Below are 18,176 nucleotides of genomic sequence, written 5' to 3'. Positions count from 1 at the left end.
ATGAGTTCTGCACACGTTCAAGAGCCTGATTTCTCAAACAAGAGAAACGTCCGAGGTGTCAGTGATACCATTTATAATAATTTATAGCAAACTGAATTCACTCTTTGTGTATTATTTAGTTGCAGGCTCTAGCCTCTGAACTCAAAACTGGCTTCACAGAAGCAATGCAAGAACTGTCAAGAATTCAACATGGAGAATATGCTTTGGAAGAGAAGGTTAAGAGCTGCAGATGTTCCATGGAAGAAAAAGTTACTGAGATGAAGAATTCATTGAACTATTTTAAGGTGGGCCCCTCTTCTATTTCCCTGCTGAAGAGAGATTCCTGGTCTTAGTAACAGAAGTAGAAAACTTGCCTTTTTGCCTAGCAACCAAATAAAAGAGTATTCCTCTGACCCATTCACTAATTTTCATGGAAAAATATCTATATCATGTTTTTACTTTCTTGGATCTCTGTGTTAAAATTAGAAGCTACAATAGAAGTAAAATTGTTATCTCTTATTCATTGATTCAACAAGTATGTATTAAAAGCTTACTGTTTACTAGATATCACGTTATATACTTTTACTTCATATACGAGGTTAAATACGTATCAATGCTTATTTTTTAGGAAGAGCTGAGCAATGCCATGTCAATGATCCAGGCCATCACTTCCAAACAAGAAGAAATGCAACAGAAAATTGAACAACTTCAACAGGAGAAGCGAAGAGAATCTCGAAAAGTTAAAGCCAAGTGAGTGACCAAAAAATTGACCAAAGGCAAACCCATAAGCAATGGCTTGTACAAAGGCACAAGGAACACCTTCCCCACTCTTGGTGTACAGCTGGCCACTGGGCTCCATGGGCCAGCATGTGATGGAGGTTATGCAGCATAAAAGTTGGTTAATACTAAAAATGAATGGTAATAGAAAACACACTTAATAGGAAGTTAAATGAAAAGGATGTAAAGTGCCATGTAGAATTTAATTTCAACTGTAAAAACATGTAAAATAACAACTAGAAAGAGATATTTAAATTACGACTGTGTTAAGATTGGGGGGTCACCAGTGATTTTCTTTCTTTATTAGTTTTCTGAAATTTCTCTACTACTATCATTTGACTTTGACCATTGAAAATAAATTTATGTTAAACAATATCTCAACCAGGTTGAATCAAGTAAAGCTTCACCAATAAACAGACATAATCTTCATTGTTACATGTTTTAATATTATCAGATTTAAAACAGAAATAATATTTGTGTGACACTGGAGAATGGTTCATTGTTTTCAGTTGAGGACCTGCTCCTTCCTGCTACCTTTTTGTTGGTTTGTGAAGAGAATGTAAATCATCCCAAGCAAATTGACACCGCTGTAAACTCTGTGAAGATCTTGACCACAAGGAAGCCAGTAACAGAAAAATATGAATATAGATATTACAATTAGAAGGTGATTTGTAGATGTTTGATTTTTTTTCTCCAGCTTTGGTAATGAATCATGCGAATTTATAAAAATAGCAATTTTGTAGGGTTCAGAAATTTTCTTGACCTATTCTGAACTTATTCTCTTCTTACCCCATCATGTATTAAGATCCTTTGTTTTCCTTCCTCAGGAAAACTCAAAAAGAAGAACATGGCCCACAGGCCGGACCTGCTCAAGCACAAGGAAGTCCTTTCCGTTCCATCAACATCCCTGAACCTGTTCTTCCAAGTGAAGACTTTACAAACCTTTTGCCTTCTCAGGCCTATGAAAAAGGTACAGTTCACACATCATACTGAATTAGCCAAGTACTTCTTCCTTGGTTCCTAGGGCTTAAGTAACATTGAGAATAGGCTTACATCATCCATCCTTATTAGAGGAAAATGGTGTATTGCTCAGAATTTTTCCTTTTGTAACTGGAATGTAGAAGAATCCAGGGGATCTAAGAGATGGGGAGAGTCTGCCCAATTTTAAAAGATTTTATTTTGGGGGAAAATACTAATCTGTGTATCCTAAGTTTCAAATGGATCGGAAATAACTTATTGCACAATAATACTATACCAGCCATAGGAGAAAAAAATTTAAAAAATTATTCACTCTAATAAATTGTTTTCTTTTCTACATTATTCTCAATCCTTGTCTCTCTGCATAGACATAAAATTGTGTGTTCTCCTTTTTTTTTTCAGCCAAGTTTTCACGGATATGAGAAATTCATATCTGCTCTAACTGGCAGGCAGTGATGTCAGCGACAATCTAACTCTGTTCTCCCCTTTGTCTGGAAAACTGATCTGGTGTTGTCTGTGGGCTGACACAGCCACAGGCACATCCCTGATCTGGGATGATGGAACAGATGTTAGAAAATAATTGCATGTGGCAGTACTGAAGAGACTGGCTTTCCAAGCGATGTCGTTAACCATGTTCGATTACATATTTGCTACATCTTTGTATCCTCAACAAGGTCTAGCAAGCACCTTATACGAAGGAGCGTGAATGTAGATATTAACATTGGATGAATTTTCCTCTTATTCTGGTCTCATGTCAAAAGTCTCCAAAAGAGGCTCAATGACTTCTAGATCAATTGTAAGCTCCTCAAGGGCAGGACTGGTGGTCTTCTACCCTTATGGCTTAAGAAACAATGTGGCTCATATATTCAAAGACAATAAATGTGCTTTGGATAACTGAATTTAAAACTCCTAATCAAGTGGCTTTTAATAGGTATTAACTTCAAAGTACAGATTTGCTTTTTTATTTTTAGTTTTTACCCATTTGAGTAGTTATTTTAGAGACTCAATAGGAACAGCCTAGGAAAACTCATTTGACCCATCTGGGGAGTGGGTTCATCACAGGTCGTCCTACTTTCTTTTCTCCGTGTCATAGAGAGCACGACATAAAAGGATGATCTTGTTAGGGAAGAATATAGAATGGACTTGGAAGGTAGAGGTCAGATCAATGTCAAGTCTGGGGCAGCCGACCATGTTCACAAGATAAAAGATGAAAAGTTACATCTGCAAAGTGCCCAGGTGGATTTAAACTCGCTGTTTGGTGGCAAATTCTCCTTTCTTCCTTGTTATATGGGTATGGCTTATATAACATAGTTTATTCTACTGAGCTGCTACAGAAATTTGGGGATAATGTGCTGTAGTAAGACATTCTGGATACGATTGGTGGTAGGTTATGTTAAAACTCAGGGTCAAAGGACCAAACTTTTAGAAAGGGTTGGCTTACCCACTGTTAATTATAAAATGGTGCCATTGTTATCTACTGACCCCAAATTCAGTATCTTAAAATAGCAAACATTCACTATGTCAGTTTTTCTGAGTTAGGAATCTGTGTACAGCTTAGCTGGGTGCCTCTGGCTCAAGGTCTCTCATGAGGTTGCAGTCAAGGTGTAGCCGTCACACTACCCTTCCTTCTATCCATCCATCCATCCACCCCAGGCACTGATCTAGGTGGTGGGATGTCGTAATGAACAAAACAACAAAAATTCCTTCCCTCTTGGAGTTCTTGTTCTGAAGGAAGCAGACAATGGACAAGATAAATAAAATATGTAGTATGTTAGATGTGGCAAGATGAAAAATAAGGAAACACAGGTGTAATTTTAGTGAGGGTGCCAGGTAAAGACCTGAAGGAAGTGAGACAGTTAGTTTATGGATATCGGGTGGAGGGAAGGGAACAGCCCCAAGGTCCTGGTAGGAACATAACTGATGTACCCAAGCAATAGCAAGAAGACCAGTGGGGCTAAAGCAGAATGAACAGGGAGACAATAGGAGATGTGGGTTTTTTTAAAAAAAACAAAGAAAAATACCAGGCAGGGGAGGGGGGCAGATATTTCAGGGCCTTAAGATCAATCCAAGATCTTTGGCCTTCGCACTGAAATGGGAAGCTGTTGGAGGGCTAAGCAGAGGCTTGACAGGGTCTGCCCTACATTTTAAAAGCATCGTTCTGGCTCTGCTCAGCATTACCATCCTCACCATCACAGTTACACAATAATTAACTATTGCTGGGTGCAGTTTAGAAATGTTATCTGATTAAATTCTTAGGGTTATCTATGAGTTAAGTACCACTTATTATATCTTTTTAGAAATGGGAAAATAGTACTTGTCATACTATATTGTAATTCTCTTTTTTCTTTTTTAACTGCTCTGGCTTCCCCAGTCAAAGGTAAGCTCTGTGAATCTATCCCAGTTCCTAGCTCATAGAAGGTGCCCGTCTATGTTAGTGAAGTGAATACTGACTGAAAGCTTTCCTTTTTCTGCAGCTCAAGAGGCCAGATCCATGCATGTAGGAGATAGCAACGTGAAGGGAATGATGGGTCCTGGTGAGTGGCCCTTCTCTGAGTTCTCTTTTCTTCTAGCAATTCCCCCCTTTCCCTTCTTCTACCTTCCCTGCTTCTACTCCCTAAGTCCCAAACCAGGCATGAAGGAACCCAAGCGAGGTAAAGCACTATGGTTACTAAGATTCTAAGACGTGTGCTGGACTAGATTGGTGACTCAGTTAAATCCAAAGAGAGAGAAGGGGCAGAGAAGTTTAAGACAAAACCAGTATTCTTGGGTCCTTTGGGCTCATTTTAGTTACCAATGAATTTACACTTGCTGAGAACTCACAGGTGTAGGTAGTATGACATATGTGTTCTGTGGACCACACACCTTATAGTTTATGTAATTTAAAAGTTGTTTATTTAAGAGATAATTCACCAGAATTTTATAAATTATTTCATCTTCCCTCCCTCCCTCCCTTCCTCCTGCCTTTGGGAAACTTACCATCATTAGGGCCAAGAAGGACAAATTCCAAAATAAGACATTGTGTTTGGCACCCTTCTTCCTCCTCTTTCTGTATTTTCTTCCCTGGTATGCTCATCTGAAAGGTAGCAGGTATGAGGAGTCAATATACTACTATAAGCTAGTTACATTATTTTATAAATTTATTTTTTTAAGTCCTTATTCAGTAGAGACTGTGTACAAAGAGTGAGAACATAGACCACAAACAGAGAAAGGTGATGCTTTGCAATTGTGGAGGCTTTTAATCCTTAATTGATATATTTAATCCTCAAGGGATGGTTGTACCCAAGCAGAGGCATAATATTTAAGGGTTCATAACAAATATAATCTTTAAACAACCAGAACTTGATGGCAGACGTTATTTTTCAGGAATGAACCCAACAACTCCAGAAGCGGAAGAAAACCTTAAGTCTTGCCTCTCGGCTGATATCCAACACAAGGGCCATCTTCCACCTGGTGTATGGAGGCAGCCCAAGGATAGTAAAGAATGGGGTGAAGAATATGTCACGAAAGACCACCCAGATAAACTCAAGGAAGCTGGCCAGGGAAGACACAGCTCCTTGGAAAACATTTTATGTGAAACCTCTTTAGCTGGTAAGTCCCAAGGGGCAATTTAGATGCAGTGGACCTATGAGACCATGCAGCCTCTGGTTTACTTTTGAGATGAACAAACTAAAGACTTTAGAGGTGAAGGGGCTCACCTGAGGTCACATGGCCAACTGGGACCACCACCTTGATTCTGGGTATCCATGACATTTAGTAATGTAGTGCTTTGTAAAAAAGGCATAAGGTTAGTGGAGAAGAGGGCAGAATTTTGTGATCTATTTATTCAGTGATAGGGAATGTTCAATATACGAATCTTGTATCAGGAGTCCACCACCAAAACACCAAACACTGCAATAAGGTCTGTTCTCCCTTCCTCCTTTTTTCCCCTCTTTCCTTTCCTTCAAATCATAAATCATCACTGAGCACTTACTATTGATATATGTCAGACAATGGCATATCCCTCTGTTTTGTGGGAGGTAATTTTTAAATTTTTAAAATTATAAAATACCTGAAAAATTAAATAATACTAAAAGGTTTATTATGAAGACCAATAACAACCACTTTAAATTCTTTTGACAGTTTTTACTGGTGCTTGCTTCCATGTTTTAAAAAGAGTTCATGCTTCTATTTTTCTATCAGTACTTTATTGATGGTTAATTTACATAGAGTAAAATTCACAAAGCTTAAGCTTAAGCTCACTGTCCCCCTTGTGGTCACTACCCAGGTCATGATATACAAACCTGTATAATATAATATATTAATATTTCTAATAATAGAAATATTACCACCAGAATGTTCTCGCATGCACCTTTCCAGGCAATATCCACCCACAGAACAACTACTCTGACTTCTGTCACCATAAATTAGTTGTGTCTGTTCTTGACTCCATATAAATGGAATATTACAATATATAGTCTTTTGTGTCTGGCCTCTTTCTCTCAACATAATGTGTTGTGTGTAATTCATTCAGTAGTTTATTCCTTTTTATTAATCATATTGAATAAATTTACCATAATTTTTCCATTCTCCTGATACTGGACATATGGATTGTTTCCAGTTTAGGGCTATTATAAAGGAGGAAGCTGCCATGAATATTCCTGTACAGGTTTTTTTTGCCATGGCTCACGGGCCCAGCTGCTCCACGGCATGAGGGGGTCTTCCCGGACCGGGGCACAAACCCGCGTCCCCTGCATCGGCAGGCAGACTCTCAACCATTGCGCCACCAGGGAAGCCCTGTTTTGTTTTGTTTTTTTAAAGTGTATGCCCTCATTTCTCTTGGGTGTATACACAGAAGTGGAATCTCTAGATTATAGAATAGGATTATGTTTAAGTTTAAAAGGAATTGTCAAGCAGTTTACCAAAGTGGTTGGAATATTTTATACTCTTACCAGCAATGAATGAAAGTTCCGGTTGCTTCACATCCTTCTCAATATTTAGTATGACCAGCCTTTAAATTTGAACCATTCTTGTTGGTGTGTCCTGGTATCATATTGTAGATATTATTATTTTTTTGGCTGTACTGAGTCTTAATTGCTGCACATGGGCTTTCTCTGGTTGCGGTGAGCGGGGGCTACTCTTCATTGCCGTGCGCAGGCTTCTCATTGCAGTGGTTTCTCTTGTTGCCAAGCATGGGCTCTAGGTACACAGGCTTCGGTAGTTGAAGCATGCGGTCTCAGTAGTTGTGGCTCGTGGGCTCTAGAGCACAGGCTCAGTAGTTGTGGCACATGGGCTTAGTTGCTCCACGGCATGTGGGATCTTCCCAGACCAGGGCTCGAACCCATGTCCCCTGCATTGGCAGGTGGATTCTTCACCACTGCGCCACCAGGGAAGTCCCCATATTGTAGTTTTAACTTGCACTTACTGAGGACTAATGATGTTGAGCATCTTTTCATATGCTTATTGGCTATTTGTATAATTTCTTTCATGAAGTACTTAAGTCCTTTATCCAACTTTTAAATTGGGTTATCTTTTTATTCTCTATTAGTAGGATTTCTTAATATATTTTGAATATGAGTTCTCTGTCAGATAGACATGTTGAGACCATTCTCTGGCTTACCTTTTCACTTTCTCAAGTCTTTCGATAACAGATGTTTTTAATTTTAATGACGTTCAATTTATCAAAATTAAACTTTTAAAATAGCTTGTGACTTATGCGTCCTTCCAAGAAATTTTTTGCCTGTTCTAAGGTTATATTCTAGTATGTTTTCTTATAAACTCTTTATAGTTTTAGCTTTCACATTTAGGTCTATGACTTATCTTTTTTTTTTAATGTTTTTTTTATGACTTATCTTTAATAAATTTTGATGTGTGGTGAGAGAGTAGGTTCATTTTTTTCCCATATGGCTATTTAGCTGCTTCAGCTCCGTTTATTGAAAATACCTTCCTTTCCACATTGAACTGAATATGGACAGTCAAGTGATCATATACGGGTGGGTCTAATTCTAGACTCTATATTCTTTTTATTCCAATTAGTAGAGAATTGACATCTTGACAGTACTGATGTTCCAGTTGAGGAACATGGTATGTATCTCCTTTTATATAGGTCTTCTTTAATTTTTCTTAGCAATGTAACAGAAAATCATTTACATTTTTCTAAAAAAGCATTTGCCCTAGAGACCTCTGTCATTCTACTACATGCTGGCTCATTGCACTGCTGCCCTCCTGGGACTTCTCAGTCTTCCTGGGAATTTCCTTCAAGTTTCTCATATGTTAGATCCCTATTTGGGGTTTTGTGGAGTTTTCTGCATATCCTTCTTGGTTTCTTGGTTTACTCCTTGTTTTGATGGAACACAAAGTCTGGTAGCGTCCACGTAATTCGCTGATATTTAGCTGAATATAAAATCATTTTCCATCATCATTTTGAAGCAATTGTTCCATTGTCTTCTAACTTCTAATGTTGCTAATGAAAAGTCGAATACCATTCTAATCCCCAGTCCTTTGCACATTACCTGATTTTTCTCTCTGGTAACTTTTAGGATCTTCTCTTTATCTTTGGTGTGCTGAAGTTTCACAGTGATGTGGTACACCTTACAATGATATGAGTCTTTTTCATTAATTATACTGAGTGCAATGGGCCCTTTCTTCTCGAAATACATGTCCTGGTATATATATATTTTTCTATTCTTAATTTGATAATATCTTCTCATTCATTTCCTTTCTTTCCTCTGAAACTTCTACTAATTTGATGTTGGATCTCCTGGATTGATTTTCTCTGTTACCATCTTTTTCAGTATGTCTCTTTCTTGGGGTGGGAGGAGAGCGGAGGTGGTTGGACAGATTTCCTTGACTTTATCTTCTACTCTTTTATCTTTTTTAAAAAATGCCAAAAAGTTTCTTTTTTTGGATTGTTCTTTTTTAAAAAATAGGGTCCTGTCATTATTAAATGGCTAGAACTTTATTGGTAACTCTTTGAGGATATTAACCGTAAGATTTTTTTTTTAAAGGTTTCTTTTGTTTCCTGCATTGTCTCTGTTTATTCACGGTTCCTCCTTTTTTTTTTAAAAGGACACATTTATTTATTTATTATTTATTCTTAGTTGCATTGGGTCTTTGTTGCTGCACATGGGCTTCCTCTAGTTGTGGTGAGCGAGGGCTACTCTTCTTTGCGGTGCGCAGGCTTCTCATTGCGTTGGCTTCTCTTGTTGTGGAGCACCGGCTCTAGGTGCGAGGGCTGCAGTAGTTGTGGCACGTGGGCGCAGTAGTTGTGGCTCAGGGGCTCTAGAGCACAGGCTCAGTCGTTGCAGTGCACAGACCTAGTTGCTCCGCGGCATGCGGGATCTTCCCGGACCAGGGATTGGACACGTGTCCCCTGCACTGGCAGGCAGATTCTTAACCACTGTACCACCAGGGAAGTCCCTTAAAAAAAATTTTTGTTGTTGTTGTTTATTTGGCTGTTCCAGCTCTTAGTTGCAGCACATGGGATCTTTGTTGTGGCTGGCGAGATCTTTTAGTTGTGGCATGCATGATCTTTAGTTGCGGCACGTGGGCTCTTAGTTGTGGCATGTGGGATCTAGTTGCCTGATGAGGGATCAAACCCGGGCCCCCGGAATTGGAAGCACGGAGTCTTAACTGTTGTATCACCAGGGAAGTCCCCCTCCTCCTTTAAAAAATATGTGTATATACTTTTTCCTTCTCTTTCTTTTATGATGTAAGATTGATTAAATGTCTGAGGATTCTTAGCTAATTATTTATATCCAAGAAAAAGGCCCTAAATTTAAAAAAAAAACTGAAAATTCTGTGTTGGTTAAGCTTATCAATAAGTGGGCTTCATTATCTGCTAAACAGGTGGCAAATTACCTTTTTGATAGGTGACCTCTTTATGTCAGTGTTTGTAGATCTTTTTCACTTGGGCAGTTCAGTGTCTCCAGTGGAAGGTCCTCCCCTCTCCTGCCTGGACAGTGTAAGTCTGGCTGCTGGCATTCTGGGACCTGCAGCAGAAAAGGCTGAGAGGAGTCTGACTGTTCCGTATGCAAGCCTTCTCTGAGTCCCTTTGTTTTCATTTAAGCATCTCAACACTGCCCTCTATGTCTGATGTTAGCTCAGATACCAGAGACTCAGGCTTCTCTAGTTTAATATTTCTCATTTCCCACTGGGTAGAAATGAGGAAGCCAAGTGGCATGGGGATGGGGACCTGGAGGTTCAATTGCACTTTATGTAGCCTACTTCTCCTGTTGACAGCATTGCCCCTTATTTGTACGTTCTGTGGTGCCTTGGTGCCTCCAATCCTTGAGCCTTTCTGCTTCTCAGCCGATCACCCATCCTCAGATGGAAACACCAAAGTAAAGGGTTTTGTGCCCTTTACTCTGCTGAATTAATAAACATGCATCCATTCTGTTTTACATCTTCCAAAAACTTGTTTCTCTTTATATTGCTTTCAATATCTCTTCATTGCTTTCTAACATTTAATGCATTCTAACATTTAATGGGGTTTCAGGGAAGAGTGGTTAACTAAAATTCCCTCCTTGGTTTGTTTTTAAAGCTAAAAGACAGACTGTGGCTTTGGAACTGCTTGAATCAGAAAGAAAATATGTCATTAACATCTCTCTGATCCTGAAGATCAAGGCAACATTCCAGGGGTCAGATGGAAAGAGGAATTCCAAAGAGAGAAGGTATCCATGTATTCATTGCCTTTGCTTTTCAGATTGATTAAAATTTAAGGTAAGTCGTTTATTGTTTCCACTTTGGGAATTCTGGGATCTGTAAAGAGTTCCAGAAATAGTCTTTGAAAAGAGAATATCAGTGACAGCAGGTAACCCTTGGCAAGTCTCAAATTTAGATTCTGAGCAGATAAGAAAATGAGTGTAGTCTCTGGGGCTTTCAGTGTCCCTGGCCTGTCTGTTAAGAACCTAAAAGAGGAATAAATGCTACAGTGAGGGAGGCATTCCTGTCTGTTGCCATCTGCATGTTCAACTGGGATCCTGGAAGACCCTCTGGAGTCACTTCTCATGAAAGTACAGGGAATGGATGCAATGGAGGTCTGAAGTGGCCATTAGATAAATGATACAGGGCTGATATAGCTATGAACTTGGACCTTTTTCATTATTTGTTCACGTGGTCCTGGATGCTGTGTGAGTCGTGTGTGTGTGCACCTGTGTTGCGGCGCAGTGCTTCCAGAGGGCCTGTGATGTGTTACAACAGCTTGCTAGCCCCAAGGGTACAACACTCCTCCATCTATATGTTTCCAAACTTCAGATCTGCTCTGCTTGCCTCTCTGTTGAAAGAAAGCAGGAAAGAGAAACTATGATTTGGTGGGAAAAGATTGATGTAATAAAGATGTAATAATCCAGATCAATTGAGGAAAAGGCCAATCCAAATAAATGAAAAGTCTGGATGATAGACTACTGGAGACAAATACAGCATCGCGACTTTAAGCATCTGTCGGGTAATATACACTGGTGGCTCATAAACCGTGGGATGCCCTAGCTATGTTTTCCTGTTTCTTATCACTCCCCCACCCCCAATCTTACTTGGCTTTGCAGCTGCCAGCAGTACACCCAATCACCAAAACACAATGCTCCCCCTATCTGGGTGATTGAGGTAAGAAAATACTCCCTGACAAATCCACCAGTGGCTTAACTATTTTCAAGAATTGTTTCACTGGGAATTCCCTGGCAGTCCATTGGTTAAGACTCCGTGCTTCCAATGCAGGGGGCGCGGATTCGATCCCTAGCTGGGGAACTAAGATCCCACGTGCCGCATGGTGTGGCCAAAATATAAAAAATAAATAAATAAAAAGGAATAAATTTCTAAAAGAAAAAGGAATATTCATTGTTTTTAAAAAAAGAATTATGAAGTAAACAAAACAGAAAGCAGCAAGCAGCAGAAAGGGTAATGTGACATTTAAAGCTGTGAACAAGAGAGGCTCTGGATTGGGTTTTATTTTCTCTCAGCGGCCACCTAGATTCTTGCTGGTCCTTCCTTTCCCTTCTGGCCACTTGATTCCCCCTCCTTCACCCCAATCAAGCTTGTCCTACCTTCCCAGATTGCTCTTTCAGCCCTCTAAGAAGTCTCTCCGGCCTCTAGCTACCTTGCTAGAGTTTACATTAAAAGACTTGCTCAGTTTACATTAAAACCAATCTACAACCCAGTATACCTTTTGATGAGCTTTGCCTCCACATCTAAGATTCTAAGCCAGCAGGATCTCTTTCCATTCTCTGAAAATGTGGGGATAGAGCAAGGAGAGAGAATGAGAGGATCGTTTGCTCTGGAATACAGTAACCAGGCCCCATGCTTGGCATTTCATTTATATTAACTTCATGAAATCTTCACAAGAACCCTGTGAATCCTACCTTATAGAAGAAGAAACTCAGGTCTAGAGAGATTTAAAGCCACAAAACCAATAGGTACCAGAACTCAAGCCCAGGCCTGTCTGACCCTGTGTCTTCTGCTCTTTCAACACCACACTGCTTCTCTAAGGACCATGTGATTGCAAAGATACCACCTTGACTAACAGCAATATGCCAAGTGCCTCAGCCAGAAGCCGACTTTGTCTCTTCCTATTTCACAACTTATGCTTCTCTCTTAACCGCCCATAAGTTCTTACTTCAGATCTCAGCTGACTTTTGTCAGGTAGGGATATGTTCTTAGCTCACAGAAGCTCTTTGCTATTGCCCTCACTTCTACTTCTCACGACCCATTACTGAGGAAGAAGTGGGCCTTTCCCCAGAATCCTGAGAGTAAAAAAAATTAAAACTATCATGCCATACTCAATGAAAGTAAGACAATGGCTATTTCTCATATCCATGATAATGCTATTCATGTTAGTTATCTGCTAAGCAACCCTCTTTTTCGTTTTCATAGCCCAAGAAAAGAAGAGCTTCAACTTAGTATTCTTAGTGCTAATCTCTGGTTCTGAGGTTTGCAATGTTGCCCTTCTCCTACCTGGGGTTAGATCTTTATCCTCCTCCTTTACTCACTATGTTTCTTTTTTTTTTTAAGCTTTCTGAAGCCTCCAGGTGTACTTTATTTAAATAGACCAGCTGAATGAAATACAAAACAGAATGAGATTATTCCTCTTCCCTACTGGCATTTTTCCTCCCGTGCAAAGATGAAAACTAATTTATTAACATTTACTATTTTTCCCATCAGAAACTGCAAGCCTTCTGCACCTTCTACCCTCACTGAAAAGTCACCTGGGGGTGAAAACAACACCCACTACAACTATATACCTGACACTCAAACCTGAGGTTGCCACGTCTTCTCAAGTCTATAAAATAAAACTTCGGGTTTTCCGCAGAAAGACATGAAGCACTCAGGAGTCTCCTCAGGCTGTTTCAAGCCAGCCCTGCCCCTGGCTAAAAGGGCCTGACGCTGCAGGGGCAAAGGCTGCCAGCTGAAGCCTGAGGGGAACGTGCAGGCTGTTGTCCATTTATAGGGGGATCACAGAAGTTGGAGTTCTTGGCTTTTTCCGCGCACACAGAGCCACAACCTCAGGCTCAAACAGTCCTGTCTGAACCCTTATCAGGAGGGACAAAGTCAGCTCCACAGGATTGCCAGGTAGCCTTAAAAGCTAAACTCCAGGGCCACATCCACCAAGAACTCAGCGAGCTGTATGCTTCAGATCACCACCAGGTGGCACATATTTTAATTATCGATGCCTCACCTTGCAGCTGAAGCTCAGGAGCTGTTTGGACTTAAGAGCTAAGTTATTCATTTGAAACTACAACTGGATTTTCATTGATTGCTTTTAGTTTATTTTTCTCGTTGCTTGAGTACTGTATTGCAGGAGTCGAAATTACTTTGAAGATTTTAGAAATAAACTACTCATGTTGCCATAATCTCACCCCTGGTAAGGAATAGAAAATGAGTGGAGCACGTTAATACTTTTGTCTTAATGAAAAACTTGCTTCTGGGAGTCAGGTGTGGCTCCAGGCAAAATAGTGAAATAGACTAAGTGTGTCTGTGCTTCTTCCTTCTTTCTCCCTCTGCTCTCTCCACTTCCTGGCTTACCTCCTCCACACTCTTCCCTGATTTCAAATATTAACCTTATTAAATTAAAAAAAATTTAAAGCCTGTTTTCAATATTTGGTACAGAACCCACTGTAAACCATTGCTCTTCATGTAACTTACATGCTTCCATGATGCTTGATGGGAGCCTTAGCCTTTTCTGACCCTCATCCTGAAACCTTACTCTGTTAGCCCAGTGGACAGTCCAGGAGACATCTGGACTCCCACCAAGTTACCAGCTGTCAACTCTGCAAGTACACTGGTCACAGTGGTCACAGTGTAGCAGAAGGCAGCTTTCTAGAAAGGAAAGCAAAAGACAGGACAGGAAAGGAAGGAAGGAGAGAAAAAGAAAAGAGATAACTCAAGACATATTATATAACCTACAGTGACAACCCATCACAAAGTCACATCTCACCACGGTGCCCTAACATCTCTCACTGTCACACCAGGAATATTACCCAAAGTCACTGTCAGCCTCTGGGTGGGGAGAAATCTTTCACATCTAGATCTTTTGCTGGTGCAGTGTTTCACTCTTTCAGTTTGATCAGTTGTGCTTTCCTCCATCAGCTTTATGGTCTTCTCCCAGTCAAGACTGTCTCCGAGCCACTCCTCCAAATTCCCTTGGTCTGGACAAGGATCGCTTAGACCTTCTGAGCCCACTGCACCAGCCTAGCACAGGCCTCTCCTCCCACGCTTATGGATCAGCTGGCTCTGCATGTGTGGAGGCACAGGGGGTGGTCAGATGGGGGTGGAAGGAATCCTTGTATCTTTTCACAGGAGGCTGGGTATCCCATTCCGGCACCTGTGTGTCTTTGAGCTACAACCACCGGGGAGTCTTCTTTGCCTGGAGATGGGTTGAAAACACCTCCTTTCAAACTGGCATCCTTCCTTCTGTTCTCAACAAAGGTCTGCTTGTTTGCGGTTGGCAAAGCACCCCAACTGTCCACTAATTTGCTCTCAGTAGACCCTGGGGAAATATCCAAATAAGTTTGGTTGTCAGCAACAAGCAGGCCATCACTTTCACCTTTGTTAAACTTGTGGTCTCGGCCGCTCTCCCCTTTTGAGACATACTGCATTCTGCCTATGGAACGTGTATCTCTGCTTTCACTTTACCGTGGCTAGTCCTTGAATTCTTTGCTGCGCGAAGCCAAGGACCCTTACTTGGCAGCCTGTCCCGGGGACCCGCCCGAGACCTGGGACATGACCATTCTCTTGCACCCCATTTTCCTGCAACCTCTTTACAAAGGATATTAATAAATCTACTTCTTACCTAAAAGAAAAAACAACCAAAAAAACCAACCAACCAACAACACCCCCCCCCCACACACAAAAAAAAACCTTGTGGTCTTAAAAGCACAGGGTAACCTATTTTCAGTTTCCCTAAGTTACCAAGCTGGAGCTGAAATCCTTCCTGTAGCCCAGTAAGACTTCACTCTTTCTGTTTCTTCCGTCGTCACTCCTACAGGCCTCTGCTCACCTCCCTTCTCCATCTAGTCCTCCTTCTTCTTCCTCCTATGATTCTCTGTCTCTCCTCTCCACCCCATCCTCTGACTTCTCTCTTCTTTCCTTCATTTCCTCTGAAAAAAATGAGGCACACTGAGATGGCTGGGGGGGGGGGATGTGAGAGCAGGAAGGGGGCTCAGCAAAACTCCTGGGAGTAGCAGGCCAGGCCTAGTTTGTAGCCTCCCCTGGCAAGACTCCATCCTTCCCCAGATTCTTCTTAGAAACTGAAGGAAAGGGGAAAAGGAACAGTTTTATGCCCTCATCCCCTGAGCTTTCAGTTGCCAGCTTTAAACGAAATTCCTCCTTACCTAAGTACAGTCTCCTACCCAGTAGCTAAGAATGACCCAGTGCCACCTTAGTGTCCTCATCTGCAACATTAATTAGAATAGGCAATTTGCACATCAAGTGGGAATAACTTTAAAACGTTGAAAAAGATTTCCCTTAAAATTTCCACTGTCACATAAATAAGAGTGTACCAGTTAAGCTTTAAAAAGGCCATTCGAGTGATGTGCCCTTTACTAGTTCAATACATTCGTATAGGAGCCATCAGTCAAGGGGTCTTTCTATAGTCTGAGGATATCTGCTGTGAGGTTGACGATGACAGACTCTTTTTTTGAATACTAAAGGCAGACCTGTGACTCAACATATTTTGAATGGCTGGGAAAATGGGACCTGCTCCATATATTCTTGTAGAGCCTTTTCTTCTCTACACCTGGTTTGTGTGTCTATTCTGTTCCAAGCCTCTTCCCTGGCTCTTTACGGTACCTTGTCCAGCAGCACCTGGATTTGCTTCATGCTCTGCAGGAAAGGGTCTTGAAGTGGCCACGCCAAGGGGTCCTTGGAGATTTATTCCTTAAGTTAACAAATGATGAGGTAAGTATTTTTCTTAATCCTTTATAAACTTGAATTATATGTGTCTGTCTCCCTTGTCTGTTTCTCTTAATAGAGAATCTAGAATCAGTAAATATCAGAGTTAGAGGAATTCCTGAGATCTAGTCTAACCTCCTCATTCTACAGATAATGAAATAAAGTTCAGAGAAATTAAAAGCCTTGGCTGAAATCACCCAGCTATCTAGATATTTGTAGATCTGTGGCTAGAACCCAAGTCTTTTAACTTCCAGATCATCACTTTCCACTGTACTATAACTGCCCCCATTGAATATGCACGTGTATGTGTATGTATGTGTGTGTATTTGTGTATAAGTATATATACATGCACATATATATCCATCCATACATATAACATAAATATATGAGACTTTGTATATATGCATATACTTTCACACACAATTTCATTTCCTAGAGATTTTTTAAAATGTGATGGGCAGCTATTTGTCTGGAAAGTTTTTTGTTTTCACTTCCCTGGAGAAAGGATGCTAAGGTTTGAAATCTCTATAATGTTCTTCAAAGAAAGTATGATTTAGGCCACAAGTTGCAAACTCAAATGCCTATAGGGCCAGACAATGACATTAGTGAGTAGAAGTGAGCTGAATGTAAAACAATGTGGACTGCTAGGAAGTGAGCTTAAGTGGAGCACATATGCTTTCAACAAAGAAAAGCTACTCACCTTTATCCAATTGTTATGCAGGAAAAAAGGACTAGAGTTACCAGAACTTCTGATATTTTAAGAGAAGCTGGAAATCCAAAATTTTGTATGAAATTTTCTTATTTTAAAAATATTGTGTGGGCTAATTAAAACTGGTCTGCAAGCCAGATTTTGCCTGCAGTTAACCTCTGCATATCGACGATTCTCAGCTGTGATTAATAATACAAAATTTACAAATTATTTACCTGTATAGAGTGGATGTAATACTATCCCTCTAATATCACTTTTACTCATTTGTATTCAGTATGCTTTCTTGAGCTGAAAATTGTTATATCTATGGGAGTATAACTTTGAAAGGTGAGAACTGTTTTCCTGAGGGGATATTCCATAGGTGAATATGCAATTAGTGGAAAAAGTCGAGAATCCCTGGTCTAGAAACTATGAGGTGAGTTGGACAAAGTTCCTCATTTAGATGTAAATGATTAAAGCATTTCATCATTAATGAAAGTAATTTAAAAACAAAGTACTCATTTTTATCATTGAACAGCTTTTAAAAATATTTTTTCAACTTACACGGCCCCTTCCCTCTGCTTTGGTTTATCATTTCACTTTCTCTCGCTGAAGCAAGGATACTGAGTTTTGTTTTCCAAATCCACAGGAATATTTTCCTTAAAACCAAAAAGATTTTTTAAGGTGAATGAAAAAAAAATTTACTAAACACATTAAATGAATGATTAAAATCATCTCTGCAAAGTACTCTATTTAATATGCATGACTCTGTAAACATATTAGTTGTTATCATTCCTGTCTCCAGGTTCTTACCATGCCTTTTTCTGCTTGTTTTCAAGAATAATTTTTTGGATTATTATGTTGCTTACCTGAGGGACCTGCCAGAATGCATTTCTTTGGTTCATGTGGTTGTTCTGAAGGAGGTATGTGTACACTGTCCTTTGGTTACATGTGTAACTATATGATGTTGCTCATCTGCCCAGAAACTACAGCACATGCACTCTGAGCTTGTTCTCCAGGCTGGGGAATGGCTTGAACAGAGCCACTGACACTCCTCCCTGGGGTTAAAGGAGCCCACTCAAGGATCAGTGCCATTGCTTTGGTCTTTGCTGTTCCTTACCGACCTTCCGTTCCATTCCACTGGAAATACAAAGTAAACAGCTATTCTAAGCAGAGATCTTCAGCCTGCAGCTTGCAGCCTTGAGGGGTTTTGGGTTTTACAGGCTCAGACAATATGAACTGAATATTAAATTCATGTTATCCTGTATCTGTCAGTTTATAAGATTATAAAATGGCTTTAGTCATGTTGCTTTAAGTATTGCTTCTGCAATGATATATTAGGTGCTCAATAAACACATATAAATATAAGACAATTCTAGTTATTTTAGGTCAATAGAAA

General features: G+C 40.2%; 2 protein-coding genes across 12 annotated transcripts in view; one reads left to right on the top strand and one right to left on the bottom strand.

Moving 5' to 3' along the window:
- ARHGEF33 (Rho guanine nucleotide exchange factor 33) overlaps nucleotides 1–18,176 on the top strand; it is a 46,541-nt gene that overhangs the window by 10,071 nt on the left and 18,294 nt on the right. Inside the window, exons 4-12 of the mRNA XM_067007759.1 lie at nucleotides 120–284; nucleotides 608–729; nucleotides 1,584–1,726; nucleotides 4,106–4,111; nucleotides 4,209–4,268; nucleotides 5,098–5,322; nucleotides 10,253–10,382; nucleotides 15,963–16,095; nucleotides 17,617–17,700. Of these exons, the coding sequence (XP_066863860.1) occupies nucleotides 120–284; nucleotides 608–729; nucleotides 1,584–1,726; nucleotides 4,106–4,111; nucleotides 4,209–4,268; nucleotides 5,098–5,322; nucleotides 10,253–10,382; nucleotides 15,963–16,095; nucleotides 17,617–17,700 (1,068 nt within the window). The remainder of the gene's footprint in view (nucleotides 1–119; nucleotides 285–607; nucleotides 730–1,583; nucleotides 1,727–4,105; nucleotides 4,112–4,208; nucleotides 4,269–5,097; nucleotides 5,323–10,252; nucleotides 10,383–15,962; nucleotides 16,096–17,616; nucleotides 17,701–18,176) is intronic.
- The window catches only part of DHX57 (DExH-box helicase 57), a 129,092-nt gene that overhangs the window by 104,222 nt on the left and 6,694 nt on the right, over nucleotides 1–18,176 (bottom strand). For 6 of the 11 annotated variants that reach the window (XM_067007740.1, XM_067007736.1, XM_067007744.1 and 3 more), the window contains exons 3-8: nucleotides 17,342–17,436; nucleotides 15,988–16,074; nucleotides 14,178–14,686; nucleotides 11,867–14,016; nucleotides 9,571–9,701; nucleotides 4,711–4,807 (exon numbers count right to left, since the gene is read on the bottom strand). The gene's annotated coding sequence lies outside the window, so the exon portion shown is untranslated. Of the gene's footprint in view, nucleotides 1–4,710; nucleotides 4,808–9,570; nucleotides 10,122–11,866; nucleotides 14,017–14,177; nucleotides 14,687–15,987; nucleotides 16,075–17,341; nucleotides 17,437–18,176 lie in introns of those variants that run through there. The other 5 variants (XM_067007738.1, XM_067007745.1, XM_067007742.1 and 2 more) reach the window with 3 other exon arrangements.

The sequence above is a fragment of the Kogia breviceps genome, chromosome 11, assembly GCF_026419965.1.
Source record: "Kogia breviceps isolate mKogBre1 chromosome 11, mKogBre1 haplotype 1, whole genome shotgun sequence".
Classification (NCBI taxonomy): Eukaryota; Metazoa; Chordata; class Mammalia; order Artiodactyla; family Physeteridae; genus Kogia; species Kogia breviceps.
The sequence above is the reverse complement of the archived record's forward strand: the minus strand, read 5'-3'. Positions and strand labels throughout refer to the sequence as shown.